Source organism: Melanaphis sacchari, unplaced genomic scaffold, assembly GCF_002803265.2.
Source record: "Melanaphis sacchari strain LSU unplaced genomic scaffold, SCAv2.0 Contig7_pilon_pilon, whole genome shotgun sequence".
In the NCBI taxonomy this organism is placed as follows: domain Eukaryota; kingdom Metazoa; phylum Arthropoda; class Insecta; order Hemiptera; family Aphididae; genus Melanaphis; species Melanaphis sacchari.
Window position 1 is genome coordinate 6,155,499 of NW_020271560.1, and position 20,775 is coordinate 6,176,273.

The 20,775-nt window shown below is 24.3% G+C and overlaps 5 protein-coding genes across 6 annotated transcripts; 3 read left to right on the top strand and 2 right to left on the bottom strand.

Annotated features, from left to right (window-relative positions):
* Positions 1 to 134: 134 nt before the first annotated feature.
* On the bottom strand, positions 135 to 8,720 carry LOC112601676. 2 transcript variants are annotated; one of them, XM_025349408.1, is made up of 10 exons: positions 8,286 to 8,720; positions 7,037 to 7,275; positions 6,730 to 6,947; positions 6,461 to 6,653; positions 6,211 to 6,397; positions 5,747 to 5,922; positions 2,777 to 3,088; positions 2,480 to 2,685; positions 2,155 to 2,424; positions 135 to 1,012 (listed from the first exon to the last, which is right to left on the bottom strand). In XM_025349408.1, exons 2-10 carry the CDS (start codon positions 7,271 to 7,273, stop codon positions 190 to 192), a joined length of 2,622 nt encoding a protein of 873 aa, XP_025205193.1. In that variant the 5' UTR covers positions 7,274 to 7,275; positions 8,286 to 8,720; the 3' UTR covers positions 135 to 189. The 2 variants fall into 2 exon arrangements, with proteins under 2 accessions (XP_025205193.1, XP_025205194.1); XM_025349409.1 differs by lacking the exon at positions 8,286 to 8,720 and having other exon boundaries at positions 7,045 to 7,109.
* On the top strand, positions 3,271 to 5,701 carry LOC112601678 (testis-specific serine/threonine-protein kinase 2-like). The gene is made up of 3 exons (XM_025349411.1): positions 3,271 to 3,601; positions 4,791 to 5,179; positions 5,255 to 5,701. The coding sequence occupies exons 1-3, from the start codon at positions 3,271 to 3,273 to the stop codon at positions 5,699 to 5,701; spliced, it is 1,167 nt and encodes a 388-aa protein (XP_025205196.1).
* Positions 8,721 to 8,807: 87 nt separating the features above from the next.
* On the top strand, positions 8,808 to 13,658 carry LOC112601677 (vacuolar fusion protein CCZ1 homolog). Its single transcript, XM_025349410.1, has 10 exons — positions 8,808 to 9,144; positions 9,412 to 9,509; positions 9,578 to 9,671; positions 9,762 to 9,974; positions 10,104 to 10,279; positions 11,184 to 11,321; positions 11,393 to 11,553; positions 11,622 to 11,907; positions 13,123 to 13,250; positions 13,553 to 13,658. Exons 1-10 carry the CDS (start codon positions 9,076 to 9,078, stop codon positions 13,606 to 13,608), a joined length of 1,419 nt encoding a protein of 472 aa, XP_025205195.1. The 5' UTR covers positions 8,808 to 9,075; the 3' UTR covers positions 13,609 to 13,658.
* Positions 13,659 to 14,737: 1,079 nt separating this feature from the next.
* Positions 14,738 to 18,430, bottom strand: LOC112601785. Its single transcript, XM_025349563.1, has 5 exons — positions 18,062 to 18,430; positions 16,333 to 16,753; positions 15,745 to 16,241; positions 15,293 to 15,530; positions 14,738 to 14,810 (listed from the first exon to the last, which is right to left on the bottom strand). The coding sequence occupies exons 2-5, from the start codon at positions 16,750 to 16,752 to the stop codon at positions 14,766 to 14,768; spliced, it is 1,200 nt and encodes a 399-aa protein (XP_025205348.1). The 5' UTR covers position 16,753; positions 18,062 to 18,430; the 3' UTR covers positions 14,738 to 14,765.
* Positions 18,431 to 18,692: 262 nt separating this feature from the next.
* Positions 18,693 to 20,736, top strand: LOC112601787 (cytochrome b-c1 complex subunit 9). Its single transcript, XM_025349565.1, has 3 exons — positions 18,693 to 18,841; positions 19,545 to 19,694; positions 20,582 to 20,736. The coding sequence occupies exons 2-3, from the start codon at positions 19,554 to 19,556 to the stop codon at positions 20,615 to 20,617; spliced, it is 177 nt and encodes a 58-aa protein (XP_025205350.1). The 5' UTR covers positions 18,693 to 18,841; positions 19,545 to 19,553; the 3' UTR covers positions 20,618 to 20,736.
* Positions 20,737 to 20,775: the final 39 nt, after the last annotated feature.

The following is a 20,775-nucleotide window of genomic DNA, read 5'->3' on the forward strand; positions in this document are numbered from 1 at the left end:
GACCATGATTATTCTTTATTAATATTTTACAATGATAAAATCAATAAGAAAAAAAAAATCACAAAACATAAATATTATACAATATAATATATATTTATAATATATATCTCACTAATTATATTAATTTAATGGGTTTGTGAAGTTGAAATTTAATAATCACACAATTTTAAATTATTAATAGATTGTATCCTATTTAGTTATATTACTGGATAATTCTAACCCACTATGCAATTTGTTTATGTAAAATATTGATGTTTTATCATCATAAGTTATTATACTTGACAATCCACCTTTTATTAAGGTTGTTAAATCTTCAATAAAAAGTTGTCCGTAACTACTTCTACTAATTTTTTTGATAGTTTTAACACGATCAGGGAATCTTGAATTTGAAGAAAACAAATATTTGATAACATCTAAATCCACATTAACCCCGAGTTTTAACTGATGACCAAAATCTTTTGCCCATCCATAAATTATATCACAATTATCAACAGAAATAGAATTTATCATAAATATAATAAGTTTTTCAGATAATTCATTTAACATGTATTGATCTGTGATTGTTATTAATTCTAAAAGAACATTGATATTTCCGGGCAAAAGACAATCACAATATACTTCAAGTAGAAGTAAAAATGATTTGATGCAATCAGAACTTACATCATTTAAACGTATAGTATTTTGGTATGCTTCCTTAAAACCACCAGATCGAAACATGGCCTCAAACATTGGAGATTTCAATGATAATAAGGATTTATTTGCATTTATTAATGCACCATCGTCTAATTGTAATGTTACTGTAGTTTCTTTTTGTAAAATACTTTTATGACAATCTCGGGTTTCACAATATTGTATTTTTGATTTTTTTAAAGTAATTTTAATTTCATCAAATAAAGCTATTAAAGCTCCAATAGCATCATCAAATGATGGATTTTGGTCATCTTTAATTATATTACACAATATGTAATATACTTTGTAACGAGATAATAGTAGAATCAATAGTTTGGGATAGCTGAAAAATACAATTTTAACATTGATCAATAAATTGAAATAGTTTAAAGATGAAAGAAAATGTTAATAAGTAGTACATATTTTTAATATAAGAATATTTTATACAGATTAGACATAATACACAATAAATGGTATAGAGAGATAAAGTCATCACTTATCAACATGTTCTTGGTGTCCATGAGCTAGTAGAATAAAATAAAGGAAGAAATTAAATATTTAAAAAAATTATATATCACACCAATTACCAGAAGTGTAGAAGGTGTTTACATAATTTAAAATTTATTTTTTAATGAATAGGGTTCAGAATTTTTTACATTTGCATATTTTTTCGTGACAGTTGTGAATTATTTTAGACAAAATATCAATTTATTTTGAGAAGTGTATTTAATTATTATAAAGTTTGACTAAGCCATATTTTTTTTGTATATATTGTCATGTTGTAGGAAAAGTACATATTAAAAGATTTGTTAGCATATTAATGAATGTTTTTTATTTAATTAATGTAATAATGTAATAATGTAGGCCTAATGGTCTATGTTGTGTTTGATCATTTTTTGGGAAGCTTGGTAGGATCTAGATTCTTTATTGTACAAAGAATTGACATTAGTAAATGTTTTGATGTGTTTGTATTGTGACAATCAATATTTTGATTTCTGAGTGTGATGACATCAAATTATTAGGAAATACAAACTACCCGTTTTAATACATCATTTTTTTTTTAAAACTAAGTTATCTTATTTTGTTTAAAAATGCCTAAAATATTAAATAATAATTATATTAACCAAAACATATTTGATTAAGTTAGGCTAAGAAATTATTGATTTTTAAATTATCAATTAATATTAATTGATAATTATTATTAATAACGTTTTAACATTTTTTATAATAATATATCCTAAAGGTTCTTTTCAAATAAAAACAATTTTAAGGATTTTCAGTGAAAAAGTCCCTTATACTAATAACAAATGTTGGCAATTTTATTGATTGTTTAATAGGAAATTAAAGCTTTTAACTAAGAATATAAATAAAAATTCTAAATCTTTAAATTTGTTATCAGTGATATTATCCATATTTAATATCATTCATTATTCATGAATTATGATAAATAATTTATTAGTGATAAAACTATAACATACAACTTACTTTTGAATGACAATGGGTACATGAACAGATACTAATATTTTAAGTTTAAGTTTAGTATCAGGTGTATCTGGTTCATCCATTATACCGGTCATCATACCTTCTCCAAATTTTGATGAAAACGATTGAGCATTTTTGATGATTCTCATACCCAATTTGTTTCGGATCATACAATAATTGCATAACTCAAGTTCATGAATAGGTCTACATAGCCTTCGATGTGTTGTCAAAATTAATTCATCAGTAAGAATGCTATTTAAGTTTAGCACTTCACTATAAAATAAAAACGTACAATAGGATAATCTTATTGTGAAACTGAAAAACATACCGAGTAATAAATTCTAATATCTTTAATGCATTTGAATTGTTATGTCCATTTTCAATATATTGCATATAATCTAATATTGTTTCCCATACGTATTTATCAGCCATTAATAATACAACTTTTTCCATGTACATTACATGTGTTAAGAATTGTATAATTTTACAGACTGTTATATCTTCTAGAGATGAATGTTCTACAATTTCATCATCCTAAAATATGAATTATATATTTATAATAGATATTAAAGTAAGTTAAATTGATAATAAATGTTTAAATGAAGTATTATAAATTTGATTTAACCTTTTCTTCAAAGTCACTGATATCAGATTTTGAATCATCTGCATTTACAGACTCAATATCAAATGATTCACAAACTGGTGAATAATATGGAGAATGTGAATCTGTTGCTATGTTGTCATCTTTAGGTGGTGTCCAGATAGGACTTGCATCATGATCATATGTAGTTGTTGGAGAGGCACAGCTAACAAATATTGAAGAATCTAATGATTTAGTTTTCATTTCCAATGGACACATATGAGGCATTTTATTTGTTTTTACATATAAAGATAAAAGCTTGATTAACATAGGAATCAAACCCTTTTCTACCATTTTCTGCAATTAAACACATACTGTGAATTAAATCATATTGAATAATTATTGTAGTTACTTCATTGGCCAATAAATAATACTATAATTGTTATATTCTATTACTATTGGAAAAAACTATTATTTTTTTTGTCATAGAAATTAAATTGTTTAAATAAATACATTTTTTATAATAGTTTTTATCTATCATGTTTTTATTTTATAATAAAACTATAAAATTGAATAAACAATTATCAAAAACAAACATTTTAAAATCTGAGGGATATATTATATTAGATCACATATCAAATGGAAGTTATGGTGAAGTATGTCATGCTAAATACATACAAGAAGAAAAAGAATTGAATTTGGTAGTGAAAATAATTGATACAAGACAGACTAGCAAAGAGTATGTTTCTAAGTTTTTGCCACGAGAGTTAGATGTTATACGTCAAATTAATCATCCATATATAATATATACACACAGTATTTTACAAAAAAAAGCTGTTTTGTTTGTTTTTATGGCATTTGCAGAAAGAGGTACAAAAAATGTATCATTATTAATTAACTAAAAAAATATTACAATATAACAAACAGATCTAGAACAGTTAGTTAAAAACAATTAGTCAATAACATTTTTAATTTATTGCAATAAAATAAAATTAAGTCATAGTAAAAATATATGTTTTACTATTTTTAAAATTTTAGATGTCAAAAATGTTTATATTATATACATTAATATTGTATAAGTATGCTTTGTAATCATATAAATGCTAACCAAGTCAATTATTAAAAAAAAAATACAAATTTTAAACTTAAGTATATCATTATAATAGTAGTCGAAACAGAAATTAAATTAAAACATATTTAACACAACTATAATGGCATGTCATTATATCTATAAATTATTTGAAATATAAGAGAACAGTTATATTTTGTTAGGACATGAATTTTTATGTAATAAAAAAATAGATATTTATGTTGTCAGTTTTGCTAAAGTATGTATTTTTAATACATACAATATTAATAAAACATTTTATTTTTAAAATTTAAATTAAATTTAAAAAAAGTATTGAATAGAAAAACAAATGAACAAACAAGAGTAATAGATTGTACAACAGATATGAAAATATTAAAAATTTTTACCTATTTTATCTAAATTATGAATTATAAAAATGTATGATAGATTAAAGTATTTCATGTAGAATTATGGTTATTTATGAATAATTTATCTGTGAATAGGAAAACATACAAGAATAAAATAGTTAGTAAAATATATGCTTATTCATAAAATATTTGAGAATATGCATGAACTTCATAATGAATATATTTTATTTTATTTAGAGTGTTATGAAATATGTCAATTTTAAATTATAATTAAGAAATGTATATCCAATAAAATTAAGGATGTATATAAAATTTTGTGACCTAATTATTATCTATTGAATGTGGGTACTAAATGTAGAATTTCAAAACAGGTTTTTTTAATAGTATTATTTGACCAATTGTATTTTTGATATGTAATGGATTAGACCTTTTTACACATTTTAGATGAATAGTTGCTTTTGACAAACCGTCTAGATATGATAACATATGCTAAAATAATTTGTAATAATTCTCATTTTATTGGCGTACCCAGATATTTTTTTACATTCATAAATTGGACTTTTCAAAATAAAATATAGTGTATATTTAAAGAATAATAAAAACTAATTTCTACATTTTTAAGGTGATCTTTTGCAGAACATAATCGATCATGGGCCATTAAAAGAGAATCAAGCTCGTATATGGTTTAGACAGCTGACATTAGCAGTGCAATATTTACATACTAAGGAAATAGTACATCGGGATATAAAATGTGAAAATATTCTCATTACTGAGCATTATACTATAAAGTTAACAGATTTTGGTTTTTCAAAATTTGTTAAGAGTTCCAAAAAACTGAACTGTAATACTTATTGTTGTTCATTGGGTTATGCATCGCCAGAAATATTGACTACACGTCCATATGATGGTAAAATATCTGATATATGGTCACTTGGAGTAGTATTATATGTAATGCTCAACAAGAAAATGCCTTTCAATAGAAAAAACATGAAGTTAATGTATAAGCAACAAGTACACTATCACTCATTACATGTATTTTTTATATATTTAAAAAATTGTTTTTCTTTTTAATTAAAATTATTAAAGGTCAAACGAGATTGGGGACATCAACCCTCAGTAGAGAAAATTATAAGTGAAAATGTAAAAATGTGTATAGATAGTATTTTACAACCAGAGCCTAGAAAACGTTGGACAATTGAAAAAATATTGGATAGTGATTGGATAAAAATGAATCAAAAATTGGTTAAAATGACCGAACAAGAGTCATTTGCTCTTATTGAAGCTCTAAATCAAGATAAAACAGTAAACCAAAAACACTTAAAAAAGATCAAAGCAAATAAGTCAGATACTCAACAGATATTGGGCAAAAGATCTCCAAGATTTTTTAGTATAACGGAACAGTTGAAATCAATATCTAGTTCAAATAGAAAAACAAATGACAGAAATGCATCTAAATATATGCTGAAACGTTCACAACGTATTGTACACACAGATAACTTAATAAATAACAAAACTGACATAGCAAAAAATTAAAAATAATTTAAATAACAATAAATTAATCATTTATGTGATACATACTTTTATTGTAACCGTGCAATATTGGAAATGTGGTAAAGTATTGATTGCTATATTAATATAGGTATGATTTGTACTGGTGATTAAGCCCAAAAATAGGCTTTGCCAGTCTTGAGTATTAACAAATCTAATACGATTGAGCGGACATTGCAATAAAAGGCACATTGATAAAGTTAAATCTATAATTTAGAAAAAAAAAACAATTGATTAAATACTTATTAAATATTTTAATAAAATATATTGTTCTAAAACTATGAATTAATTTTTATAAATAGTTTAGGTCTGATATTCAAAGTATTTGCCTATCAAAGATTCCTGTTATTTAAAGTGTACTTACAGTAACATTTTGGTACCACACAATTTTAAATAAATTATTATGACATATGATAAATTAAGTAGTCCAATAGGTAATGTTTTAAAAAAAAATTAATTTACTAATGATATGTTGATGTTATAAAATTACTTACAATGGTTATCTTCTTTTTTTAAAATTTCAGTGATATGCTCAATCAAACGAGATTGATGTAAATATCCTAAAGCATCACGAATTTTACACATCGCGTATATTATTTTGGAAACTAATGGTCGTTCAGGTAATAAACGCATTAAAATACATATGTTATCAATACTTTTTTTTTCACTATTTCCTAAAATCTAAAATAATAAGAAATTTTTTTTTAGCTATGATAATTATTTTTATAAATTAACCATCATTACCTGTACAACAGTGTCTAAGCTATTTTTTGCATGTTTTAACTCTAAAACACGATATAAAATAGCAGTTTGGGCTCGTAGAACAGCCATAACTATTTCATTACATTCTGACTTTAAGGAATCAGAAATTATCTTAACAGCTTGTAACTTTAACATTTCTGAACAACCAGTTTTTGATGAATTTTCCCATATTTTTCTAAATCAATAAAAATTGTGTTGAATATTTGATATAAGTTATTAACTATAGTATAATAAAGTTAACCAATCTTTACCTAAGAGCTCGAATTGCTGTATATCTTGTAATATCACTATCAGTATTTGATAATACTTGTATAGTTATACTATGAATATTATGTTTGTACATAATTGGAATATGGGCTTCAGATTTAGCTAGATTGGCGATTAACCTAAATATACGATAGTGAATTGAATCAACATTTATATTTTTCATTATGAAACTAAGATCTTTGAGAATACCATAATTAAGTAACTGCAATAGAATAATGTTAAGAGTTAACATATAAACAATAAAATAAATAAAATCGATTTTTATTTGATTGATAAAGTAGCTAAAATTACTTCCTCACAACACTCTGAATTCATGCTGTAGTCTCCAAGAATGCTTAAAACTAATGATGTTATTTTTGGGTTAACTTGTTGTAATAATCTACTCAATATTCTGATACCACCATATTCTCGAAATTCTTTTAATCCTCCATTTTTTTTTGCCATTTCGGAACGTATATAAACTAGACTTCCATAAATACCGCCCTTATCAGCAGCAAGATTTGCAAGTGCTGAAGTGATTGAATCCATATCTAAAATAATTTAATAATTTATTAAATAAATTTAGTGTCTTTCCAAATCAATAATAATTTATCATTTTTCAATGTTAGTATGTAATTAGTAATTACAAATTGTAAATTAAAAATAATTCTTGCATTAGTTCAAAACTAATGCGTATTCTTGAACGTTTTTTCTATCGTTTATATTTTTTTTTTATTGTAAATACATTATTAAATGTGTATTGATTTGATTTGATAAAAATTACTCATTTTATAATTAAATATTTTGTTAATCAAAACGTATATTAAATTCTTTACTTTTAGTTTGGATATAAATAGTGAAATATTAAAACAAAGTGGTGGTCGATATGGTCATTTTTTTACAAAATTAATGGAAGATTGGATCATAAATAGATAATTAAAAATTGTTTTTATGATAGTTGTGTTAGGTATACTATATTTCGTTAAATAACTAACTATATATACTAGGTTACTATATATTTAAAATGTTGATGATCCATGTAGAAATATTATTAACAATATGGATAGTCAGATACCTAAAATATAATATGGATTAATATAATCATAAGTTATTGATTTGTACTTCATATTATCATAGTAATGTATAGAAATTACAAAGGAATTTATAAATTAATCATTAACATTTTTACATTCATATACCTACAATACAGCTAGTCTACAACAAAAATTAAACATAAAATACAATATTTATTGTTCATTAACTTTGTATTTTCATTTTTTTTTTAAATATATGTAAAAGCTGAAATGCTTTAAAATATTTACATTCATATTGATTTGATAACAGTAAAAATAGTTTTGAACATTTAAATTTAAAAATTAAATAATGCTATAACTATATCAGTTGTTATTTTATACAACTGATAGTAAAAAATTAAAATTTAAAAACAATTGTAATAAACAATTAATTGGCACATTTAATAGGAATTACGACCATTCCTTTTACTACCGGTGGTGGCTTACATAGTTATATGGTATTACAAAAAATTATTTTAAATACTTACCAGTGAAATTATTCTACGTAATAATTGCAGACAGCGTCAACAATAATACAATCAATTACTGGATAATATGTAATAACACTAGGATAGAAATGCAAATTTGAGATCCTACGAAATAATTATCATATAAATCATAAATTCCGAGAGTCGACTTGTTTTCGATACGCTTGGAGAGGCATTTTGGATATTTGGGAACACCTACTTCATACAGAACAATATTTGGTAATTAAAAATGTAAAGGTGTATTAATAATAATGTTATACTAGTAAACTACACACTTCACAGTGCACTACTCTATAGTAACTACGAATTACGTTCAATAATAATAATAATTAATAAGTAATATCACAAATTCGCAACCGATAATGATCATAATATCATAATCATATTTTGTTTGTACTTTGTTAGAGAGAGTTTATTGTATTTTATTCTATAGTTATATTGTGGTTTTATGGAGGTAGTTTTTCTTGTTTGGTCGACTCTGATAACCGTTATCATATTGTCTGTTAATAGTGTTAGTTTAATTTTAATAGTTCATTGCTCATAGATATTAGATACGGTTTGACGGTCTTTGATTATAAACTGTAGATTGTAAAGTACTAGAGTGTAGAGTGTAGAGATGCGTTGAGCCAAAGTTACAGCTGAAAATTAACAATTTTATTTTTATTATTGATCCTTAAAACAATTAACGACGTTTGTGGTAATTATAATTTACGCTTGCCATTGTTTTGTATTTAAAGTTCAAATTCATATTTGATTTGTAACATGTGAACACGAACTTTCGAATAATAAAATGCCGACTGTAGTGACTGTTCAGAATTTGTACATTTTTAACTCGTTATTATCAAAAACTGAGGACGATGTAAGTACTCATTTACATGTTCTTACTACATTTTGTGCAATTTGTTGTTACGTACCGGTTTTCACAACTAAAATTACCTCTAAAAAATTTAACTAATAGTTCATAGCTTTATTGGCCATATTGGTAATTCATAGATTACTCTACTCGTTCAAAAAATATTTTGCTTGATTTAAAATAATAATTTTTATATATTTATTGAAATCTGATTTTTTTATACTTCATGCACTTGTAATATTCTTTACTGAATATTCTATTTTTTGTATACAGGGAGCTAACAAAATACTGTTTTACTATCCAGCAAATGAGGACGAGAACAAAAAAGTTCTCAATGTTGGTCACATTGAAGCTGTCATTTGTTTTACACGGTTTGCTATTACATTTGTTCATTATATATATATTGGTAAATGTTTTTATTTGTATACTAATATTACAGGAACTTTAATGCAAATGAATCATGTGAATCTTTGCGTACTGAAAAAACATTAAAAGTGTTATACAATGCAGAGCCGGATTTTTGGATAGTTATTGTAATATTATTGCTTGTTTTTAAAATTAATTTTATCAATTTCTAGGTTTCTTTGAAATTATCTTAGTAATTGTAACATTATGTTCATTAGACTGTGTCAGCAGAATGTAAAGTTAAACAAAAGTCTTCAGAGTCTCCAGATGAACATGTGTATTGCACATATAATCTTCAAGAACCAATTTATTTGGCCATCTTGAAACACTGGTATCATACGTTTCAAATGACTGTAGGTAATATGACTAAGTTAATGAAAGATAATGATCCAGATTATCTCAGACTTATGCTTAATAAATTTTATAGCAAGGTTAGTTTTTGATTTTTACAACATATATTTAAATATAATATAGTGAATACTAATACTATTCAAATTTGTTTAATACCATATAATTTAATTTTAATTTTAAATGCTTAGATATGTGTTTTTTTTTTTTAGTATTTACAGAATACTGATGTATCGAGTCATACATTTATGGATATGTTTCAAGGCATCAGTTTTCTTCCCTTAGATAATGTAATTCATTTGTATGCGCAGAGTTTTCTAAATACTATTGAAAATACATTTCCACAAGTACATTTTACAATGTTACTTTATAATGATTCACTTGTTTGGTAACTATTTAATTTATATTCATTTAAAAATTAGATTATATGCCAAGGTAAATTTTCTTTTTCATAAATATAAATTAATTACTATGTATTTTAGTGTTAATATGCTAAGAATTTTCTTTAAATACTTATAAATGGAGTCTGGCAACAATAACTAAAATGCAATTGTGTCTTAATTTATAAAACTTTAATATTTATGTAGGCTCTAGTTTTAATATCATACTAATGATTACTAATTACAAATAAGAGTTCTTAAATTTGAATTTATGAAATTGAATAATAATGATTTATGTGGAATGATAGTCTAACATATAAAACGTCTCATATCATTATTTGCTATATTATTTATTTCACTGGTAATCTGTTTTGATTTTAGATTCTGAGCAGAGTGATGAATGTGTTAATATTACAATTATGTGTTTATTTTTATTTTTGTGCTCATTATTATATTTTAGGGTAGTAAAAATGTTTTTATTTTTTATTTTGAAGGTACTTGAAATTTTTTTACAAAAGGTTTATATTATTATTATAGTACTTATTTTAAATACATGATAAAATATTTTGACTACTTTTGAGCCATTTATACTTTTTGAGTTTTTGTTGTTGAAATTTAATTATACTATTTGTGGGTACTTGAAATCTCTGAAAGTGTGTTATTTTATTTTATACACATTTGATATTTCTTAATGCAATGTTTTTGGCAATAAAAATATATTATAAAATTTACTAATTACTTAGTAATATAAGTTGATAAACCATCTTTGCTCAGAATGATTTTTTGTAAGCAATGATTTAATGTATGCATTATATTGACTTACTTCTTAATAATAAGGCGACCTACTGTACAACAAAGTAGTGGTTACCTACTTTTTTTACTTTTTTTTATTATTGTTTGACGTTTGCTTAGGAGTGGTCTGAATAAACGCCAAACTCAACTTGTATATTCCTATATTTTAATGTGGGTCTTACCAGAAATTACAAAAAAAGACCATTTAGTTAAAGGAAATTTAGTGCAACAATGTTTACCTAATCAATTAGTTGGAAGGTAATAATTTAAATAATTTATATATATTTATATTTTAAAATGCAATTTTTTTAGTTTGACTTTTTAAATAGGTTTATAACAAATATTTGGGCAGTAAAAACAGATAGTTGGATTAGTGATTTGGGTAAGGTCCCTATTTTATGGTTGAATGATGAAAATGACAAAACATTTAAAAGCTATAGACTAGTTATGTATAAAGCACATCACTCAATTGTATGTATGTTTATTAAAAGTAAGTATCATAGAATATGATTATATGCTATAACAAATTTGTTTTTTGACAGTGATAATTGATTTTAGTGGAAAATCCACTGACAGCAGATTTGTACAATACCTTAGATCAATTTCTCGGGACAAAATTATATTTGTTATCGGAAAAGATGAAAAATACAGTTGAAAAGACATTGGCTTCAAAATTATACACTGAAAGACCAGCTAAATTTGTGTATTTTAATGCTATGAATTTAGCAATTAAAAATTCAATTAAGTATTCAAACGCAATTGCTACAACTAATAGACCATCTGAATTTAATCTTAGTCCAGATGCATTACGAGTCTTAGTTGATATTAGCAGCCAACAATCTTGGTGTGTATAATTCTGATTAAAAAAATATATTATGTATATGGTATGTAAACACTAATTGAGAATACTCAATATATCTGTGTAGAGCTCTGCAATTTGAATTCAGTCTTTTATTTGGTTATTTTGACATAAAATACTTATTTTTATGGCCTTTGAATGTTTTTAATTTAATTAGACACGACATGCGCAGTACAACTTTTATTGCTTAAATGGTAATTACCTGTTTCAAACTCTAATTATTTTTTGTCTATTTTTGTTAAATGAATTTTGGCAGTTAAACAACTCTCCAAGTCCAAAATTGACTGAGTTATATTAAATTAACCAAAAAAACTATAACATGTTTGGGATTTTTAGTTTTTTGACTATAACTATAAAAAATAAATATTCTAGGATTATTTAGGCTTGACATTTTCTCTCCTATTTATTAAGGCGATATTAATATGTTACTATAATTTTAATTTCCTTTATAATTTTCATTTGAATTTATGTATGAATTATAATTTATAGCAGAAAAAACATAAATAAGTATAATTGTTTATTTCATTACATTTAATGGATTTATTGGAATTTATAAATGATTAATTATAAATTGATTCTTATTTAAGTTATAAGTTTATTCAGTTATTTATTAATTTAACTTATAAATTGTTCTTTCAAGTAATTTTCTTAATTTTTATTTAGCTAATGTTCTAAGTTAGTTAGTTTCATTATTTTTATTAATTACTTCAGATAGAGGACATTCTGCCTATAATTTTATTCAAAACTCTATTAAAACTCATATCACCTTAATAAATAGAAGCCTAAGCCATCTTAGAATATCTATTTTTAGAGTTATAGTAAAAAAACTAAAAATCCCACACATTTTGTAGTTTTTTAGTTGATTTACTACAAATTAGTAAATTTTGGACTTAAAGAGTTGGTTAAACTACTAAAATTCATTAAAAAAATTGGCAAAAAAATAATTAATGGTTGAAACAGGTAATTGCCATTTAAGAAATAAAAGTTATACTGTGCATGCACATGTCGAATTAAGTTAAAAAAAATTCAAAGGCCATAACAATGTGTATTTTATGTCATAATAACAAAGTAAAAGACTGAATTCAAATTGCAGTGCTCTACACTGAGATATTGAGTATTCTCAATTAGCGTTTACGTACTGTATATGAATCATAAATTAATTTATTATGCATGTATTAATTGTATACTATTTCATTTCAGTATGCATCCAACCTATTCTGTTATGATTAAAACATCTAATGATAATTGGGTAGCTGGAAGATTATGTAATTCACGGGAAATTTACATAGTGCTGAATCAAAAGTTGACTAAATTATATGATGTAGATTGTGAGTATATAAATTTCTAGGTGACTTAGATTAGGGATGTCCAACCCACGGTTCCCGTTGAATATGAATGCAGCCTTTACTTCAATTTAAAAACCATCAATTAATTGTTTAATATACTATTATTTATTATTATGAGAAAAAAAATTATTTTAAGAATATAAAACAACAAAATGTTAAAAATCATATATTTTATAACCTACACAACTTCTATTCATATGATGTGACCCAGTCTTCACAAAAAATTGGACACCCCTAATTTAAATAATATCAAAATTTAGAAGATTTCCCTTTTTTATTTTCAGCTGAAATTCAAAGTCTTTGTGCACAGGAATTTGGAACAATATTTTTTTATGATTAATAAGTTATGATTGATAACCTTAAACTATAAATTAATATGATTAATTTCAATTTTTACAAACAAGAACAATTTTTTTTTTTTAATTTTTGTTAATGAAATGAAAATGTAAAGTATACAACTGTTAAAAATTATATTTATTATATTTATTTTTAGATTGTATCAAAATAATTTGATAATTAAAAGTACTATTATAATTGTGGTTGTTAAAAAAAGAGTTCTAAAATTAACTTTATTATTTAAAATTAACAACAGAAAGAAGTTTCTCGACATTAAGACGTTTAAAAAACTATTTGAGGTCAACTATGGGTCAGGACCATTTGAACGGATTAGCTGTTTTAAATATTCAAAATGAAATACCTATAAATATTGATGAAGCTATTAATATATTTTTGAGATCATCTAGATTTTATTTATTCTAGAAAGATAAAGACAGAGGATTGGTCAATTTAAATTGTTTATTTAAGTCTTGTTATTATTATAGCTAGTATAATTAAATAAATTATTATAATATGCATAAATATTGAATATTTTATTCACTTTTAAAATTCAAACTTAATGCCTATGTTTTTATGTATACATGAAGTAAATTTTGTTATCTAGCCCCCCCCCCCCATATTTAATTTCTAGATCCGTGCCTGAGTACAAATATCTAATGCTTTAAAATTGAGTGAATGAAGCCAGAAATTACGTGAAGACAGCACTGATGGGAGTGACATTGCAGATGTTTACCAGGTCTCAATCTCGCACACTGAAAGCGATGTAGTTTCTACATTTTATGCAAATAGATGCAATGTCAGAACAAGAAAAATGTATTTAATTTATTTAAATATGGTTTAATATTTTTAATTTTGAAATTTTTGCTAATTTTGAGGCAGTTGAAAATAATTTTGTTTCATTAAATATTTTATAAATTAAAAGTTATTTGATCATGTACATTTTATGATCTATGCAGTTTGTCTATTCTATAATGAATGCTACTATGATAATTAATATTATACAAAACAAATAAATTTGTTCTGTCATTAAAATAATATATAATAACAAAATACTTTTGTGTTTAAAAATGTTTATTATATTATTGAATATAATTTTCTCAGTAAACTATAATTATTGTATATACCTCCTTCTCTTTTACAATAGTTAGGTGAGGCCACTTGTTAGGTCACTTGCCTCCCCTGACGAGTCGTCACTGGGTGGCCTACCTGGATCAAATCACATTTGTTAGTCAATGAAATTAAAACTTAAAAGCATAGTGTGATGTGTATCACATTATTTTTATTGTGAAGAATACATTCAAATGCTTATTAGCGTGGGCTATATCTTATATAGCTGTTTCAATCTTTTAGTAAAATTATGTACAGTTTTTAGATGGAAATAAATTCAGACAATTTTATTAATAATACAACTTTAACATAGGTATATAATATAATGAGTAATGACTATGAATGACAATTATAAATTAACATATTATATTATTCAGCTGGTATTATAATATTATGCGAGCTGTTATAAATCTACTTTTATATTATTACAGTTAACTTTGGAACTAAAATTAATTACTCAAATAAATAAAACAAATATCTTCCTCGATATAAAATTTATAATAGAAATAAACATAAATAAAAATTATAATGTATAAACAAAAACCATGCGATATTCATAATAAAATATTTTTTCGATTTACATGTAAACGGAATAATTGCAACCTCCATTGATCCAATATATTAACAAGTTTTAGAGAATCTGATAATCCATTTGGTTTAATCACATAATTGAAAAAGTCATACATATCACTAAGTTTTTTTTCGTCAGTATATAAATCAAAAACAATCACAATATGTTCCAACAGATGAATAAGACAATATAATAGTTTTTTTGGTTTTCTATTAAAAAAATCTTTATTCACCAAATCTTGAACAAACCTGAAAAATATAAGCATTAATATTATTATTAAATAATGTACAATGATTTAATAGAGCTAAGGGTGTGTTTAAAAAGAAGTTTAATTGAACATTTTTTTTTGCCAAAGAACATAGAATTCTATATTTAATTTATTAATTTTTTTATCTTCTAACATATTTTTTATTAAAATAATCATAAATAATACCATTGAGTATACTTAATGATAATACCTACCACTCTTTAATATTAGATGGAAATGCACTTAAATTGTTGGTTTTGTCTAAAAGTGATTTGTATAGTTTGAATGTTAAATAAGTATATATTGTTTTCATTGTGTTTCCTTTTAAAGGTAGGAATAAATCAACAACCATTTTAAATAGTGTATTTTTATATTGTGAATACAATTCTTGAGCAAATGTTATAATAGAAGTATCATCATTTTCTTGAAATGCAGTTTCGATACAAGCAGTAAATAATTCTTTTAAAACATTTATCATTTGTCCACAATGGTTATCAAAGGATATTTTAGCAATATACTGCGCCAATGTTAGTAATTCATCATCACTAAATTCCTTATTATTTTTCAGTATATTATAAGATACAAAATTTATTGTTAATTCAAAATTGTGCTTTTCAATTTTTGTGCAATCTTTTATTTGACACTTTAATGGTGAACTATTAGTTAATGAATCCAAATCAGCTCCCCAATTTGATAAAATATGTTGAATATCCTAAAAATCATTTTAATTAAAAATAATGTTATAGATATTGTTATTAATTTAGTTCATGTATTGTAGGTAAAATAAATATTGTTTAACATACTTTAAATACTGGCGACCAATTAGACTTCATTAGATTATTAAAAATAATGTTGGCTTCAAGTTCATTTTTCTCAATTGACATAAGAAGTAGTTGTTGTGAATGTGATCTTGTTATATCAAACTTATCATTAAAGTTTAAATTATACTTAGAGGGGTCAAATATAATATAACCAACATTGGGTAATGTAGGAGTATATTTATCAATATGTTTAATAGTATTGTTTACTTCTTTTTGAAACAAATCATCTACAACTTTCATCTCTTTATCAAGATCGGCATGTTTTTTCCAAAAGTCATCCTCAGCTTGTCTTTTTTTTAGAATTTTTTTCATATCAAATTGGAAAACTGATTTACATTTTTTATTTATAGTCATTTTATTTGGGCATTTGTTTTCATCATTTACACATTTAATTTTTGGCATCCTGAAAAAAATAAATAGATTTAGAGTAGTGGTATGATACACATGGGTATTGAATTTTATACAAATGTCTTTTACCAACACTTTAAAAATATTATGTTGGGAAATTCAGGATTAAGCAACTAATGGAAATTGGTCAAAAAAATTAAGTACTTCACAGGAAAAAAGCAAAAATTCTATAAAAATCTAACAAAATGATATTTTGCTCAGAATTATTTTCTGAATACTTTTCAATACTTAGATATAAGAACCTAAGTATTAAACATTATGTAGGTAAGAGATGTTAATAATTAGTGTTATTCACAAATTTAATAGAAATCATGTATAATAATAGGTAGTTAAAACAAATATAATACTCAGAGATTTAGATCTAGCAACTTACACAAAATGTTGAGAAAAACTTACGTATAAATATTATGTGATGTATATACATACAATTGAGTAATATAGTGAAACAATTCTAAAAAACTATTCTATTATATATACCAAACTGATATAGAAATCAATATGTTAACAGAAATAGAATAGACAATCATCAAAATATTTATAGGCATTTGAAATATTTTTATTAATGCTTTTCTAGTAATGTTTCTATACTTTTTGACAACTATTTACTGTTCTTCAACATTGAAGAAACATAGTTGGAATGATTTAAAAATCTAAAGTAAGACAGGTCTTTTTAATTAATGTGTAAAATCTAAGATATACATAGTAGACATACACAATATTAAAAAATACCTATATTTTAAATTAAAATACAAATTATAAAAATAAATGTATTGGATTACATAAATAAAATGTCTGCAGGTAGGTTAAGAGACTCTGTTTCCTATAGTTTTTAATTATTTTTATTTAAACATATTCAATCACATACAATACACAGAAATTATTAAATTTCAGTACATTTTAAGATTTTATGGTAACTATAACTCAAGACTATGGAGTTCAGTTGTATTAAATTATTGCACGAACTGTGATAATCTGTGATGATTGATGCTGTAACAATTGATCTTTACATAACTAAGTTAAAAGAGTATAATTTGTTGTAAATATTATTAAATAAACAAAGTTTGATATTCAATAAGTAATAACATTATTTATAAAATTGTAAAGCAAACAATATGTATTTAACAATTGAAATGGAATACTATTTAAATATCTTTCACAAACACAAAACCTACTCAATACTTTATATCCAAAGCAAAAATTGTATTTATACGATACAATTTATCAATTAAGGAATTGTGTGATATTGTAAAACAAGTTAGATGTTGTCACGAAAAGATAATTAAAATTAATGAGTTTTGCTTACTTGATCTTATGAATAATACTTCAATTCAATATGAAAATCCGGATTAATAACGAAATATAGATTTTAGATACAACTGTGAAAGCGAAAAAGGCTTGATAAGAAATCGATTCAGGCGATTTCAAAAATTCAAAACCGTTATTGAATATTTAAATATTGGTACGATGATTAATGTTAAATTACAAATTGTAAATCACATCACGATAATATTTTTTAGAGTTTCCATAACATAGTCCGCTTGGTTGTTTAGTAATTGATTGGCCATCATAACGCTAGTCGCTAACACAGTAGAAGTAGTAAAGCTAAAAGCACGACACCATAGGTTCATAAACGAGAATAAAATATAATATTTTATAATATTATAAAAGAAATCTGCCGGAAATCGCGCGAAAAAAAAATAACATTGATAACTTTACTGATGAGAGAGCATTTATTTTCGTCGAAAACCAGTAGACCTAATAACAATTATGTTAACTTAGTATAAGTAGTATAGTATAATTATGTAGCAGTAGTAGTATGTAGCAGCAGTCGTGTAACCCCATAACTATAATGATCAGTAAGTTTAAAAGCAATAAGTATTTTATTGTTCCATGAATCTTTTTCTCTCACAGCTGATAACTACTATCATAACGTCCTTCAGCTACGACTGCTTCAACATCGAAGTTCGAAACCGTGATCTACATTTTATGTCATAAAACTTTGATTATCCAGGTACGATATTTTTATTCACCCAATCGACGCAGAAAATCTCTTTGTCAGAAACGTCCGACTACGTAAAAACAGGTAAGCAAAGTGCACCGTAGGTATAGTCAGTTTTATCTTTCGAATAGACGTCTGAAATTTAATTAATCGTTTCGACATCTCTGCTCCGAGTCAAACGATGCATCCACATTATCGTTATTAGACGCCCTATAGAAGAGAGAGAATTCCAAAATGATGTCTTAAGACTAAAGTTTTTTTGATGATCGTTATTTCATCAAAACCAGTATCCAGGTTGTTTAACATTGTTGTGTATATTGGATATAGATTAAGGGACTACGGAGTGTACGACGTTAGTGTTTCTTAGCTTTAAATAACATACATTATACTTTATTGTACGATTTTGAGTGATTCATTTTTTTTTACCAATTCTATGTATTATGTTTGCATTCAATGGTGTTTAGGTTGTTGTGGCATGATATTGAACTCTTTTCTTATTATGTTACATGTTCCACTAGTCAGATAAATTCCTAGTAAATAGCATTGTTTAATATGTGGAAATTAAAATCTTAATACAATTTTGTTCGCTTTTTTAATATTTTTAATTGATTTCCTACTAAAGTAGGTGAATTCAGTGTTACATTTGATTGAAACCATACACTTAATATTAAGATTATTAATTAAATGTTTAGAAACATTTACATTCATTGTACTTGTATAAATACACAAAATTGATCCAACATCAGAAGTATTTTTATTTTTTTTATAATACTAGATTATTTTTCAGACAATTACCATGTCAGTCTCAAAAGTACTCTACCAAACAATTTTGAGGAGGCCATCTCGCTTCTTTGTCGTTATAGCAGTTGGATCCCTGTTCTTTGAAAGAACACTAGATATTGGTATTGAAAACTTATATGATAGAATGAACCGTGGTGTAAGTAAAAATTATAATTTATTAATAGCGTTACTCTTAAAAATAAATGTATACTTCATAAACATTTTTAAACTTAGTCTCAATATTGTTATCTTGATTATTTAAATCAGAATAGTATTTTATTAGAAGTATGTATATTTAGTATTAAACACTTGATTAATATCTATATATATATAATTAAAAAATATAAAAATATGACATTAACAATTATTTAAAATACTTAAAATTGAGAATGGTTCTTAATAAAAATAAGTAGTCATAGCTCTACTAAGATTCCAGAAGTCAAAGTTGAATTCCAATATTGGTCTGACTAATGTACAACATAGAGCATTTAGATATGTTGACAATTTAAACTTATTTACTACTTGTTTAATAAACCTTATGTTTCAAGTGCCTTGCAGCAAGCATTTTAAATGTGCAAGTTAAAACTAAGTATAGAAATAACTAATAATGACGATCCTAGATCATGGCTTGAACAACTAAAAGGTAAAAGGCAAAATTTTAAGTGGATTTTTAATGTGAATAAAATTACGGAATGACGCTTTAGAAATATTAAAAAATAATTTTAGTTTTAGTCCAAAACACTATTGTTGAAGAGGAATTAAAGTTAAAATATGACAGCATATTAATTTTAATTATTTTTTTGAGTTAAAACTGATTGTGTTAGGTACTACTATTATATTTTAAAAGTTTGAGTTTATGAAAACTAAAGTTATATTCATTCTTATTATAAATAAAGTAAAAAAATGTAGAGATAATTAGGTTTTATTTCATGAATTTTTTGCAGTTAGTGTATAAATGTATAATGTATAAAAACTAATTTAAAATATTAATTTTATAGAATAATATTGAATTTAAAAATGTTTATTTTAATTATATCTTTGCAGAAACAATGGAAAGACATAGCCGACAAATATGCTTGAACAGGATGATATAAACACTCTTGGTCATAGTTATGTAGAACTATCAATATCTGTTAATACTTTAAAAAATAATTGAATATAAATTCCTTGAAAATATAATTAAGTAATGAAATACTAAAGTTTTGTTTTTTTTCTCACATCAAAAATGTCATACTGTA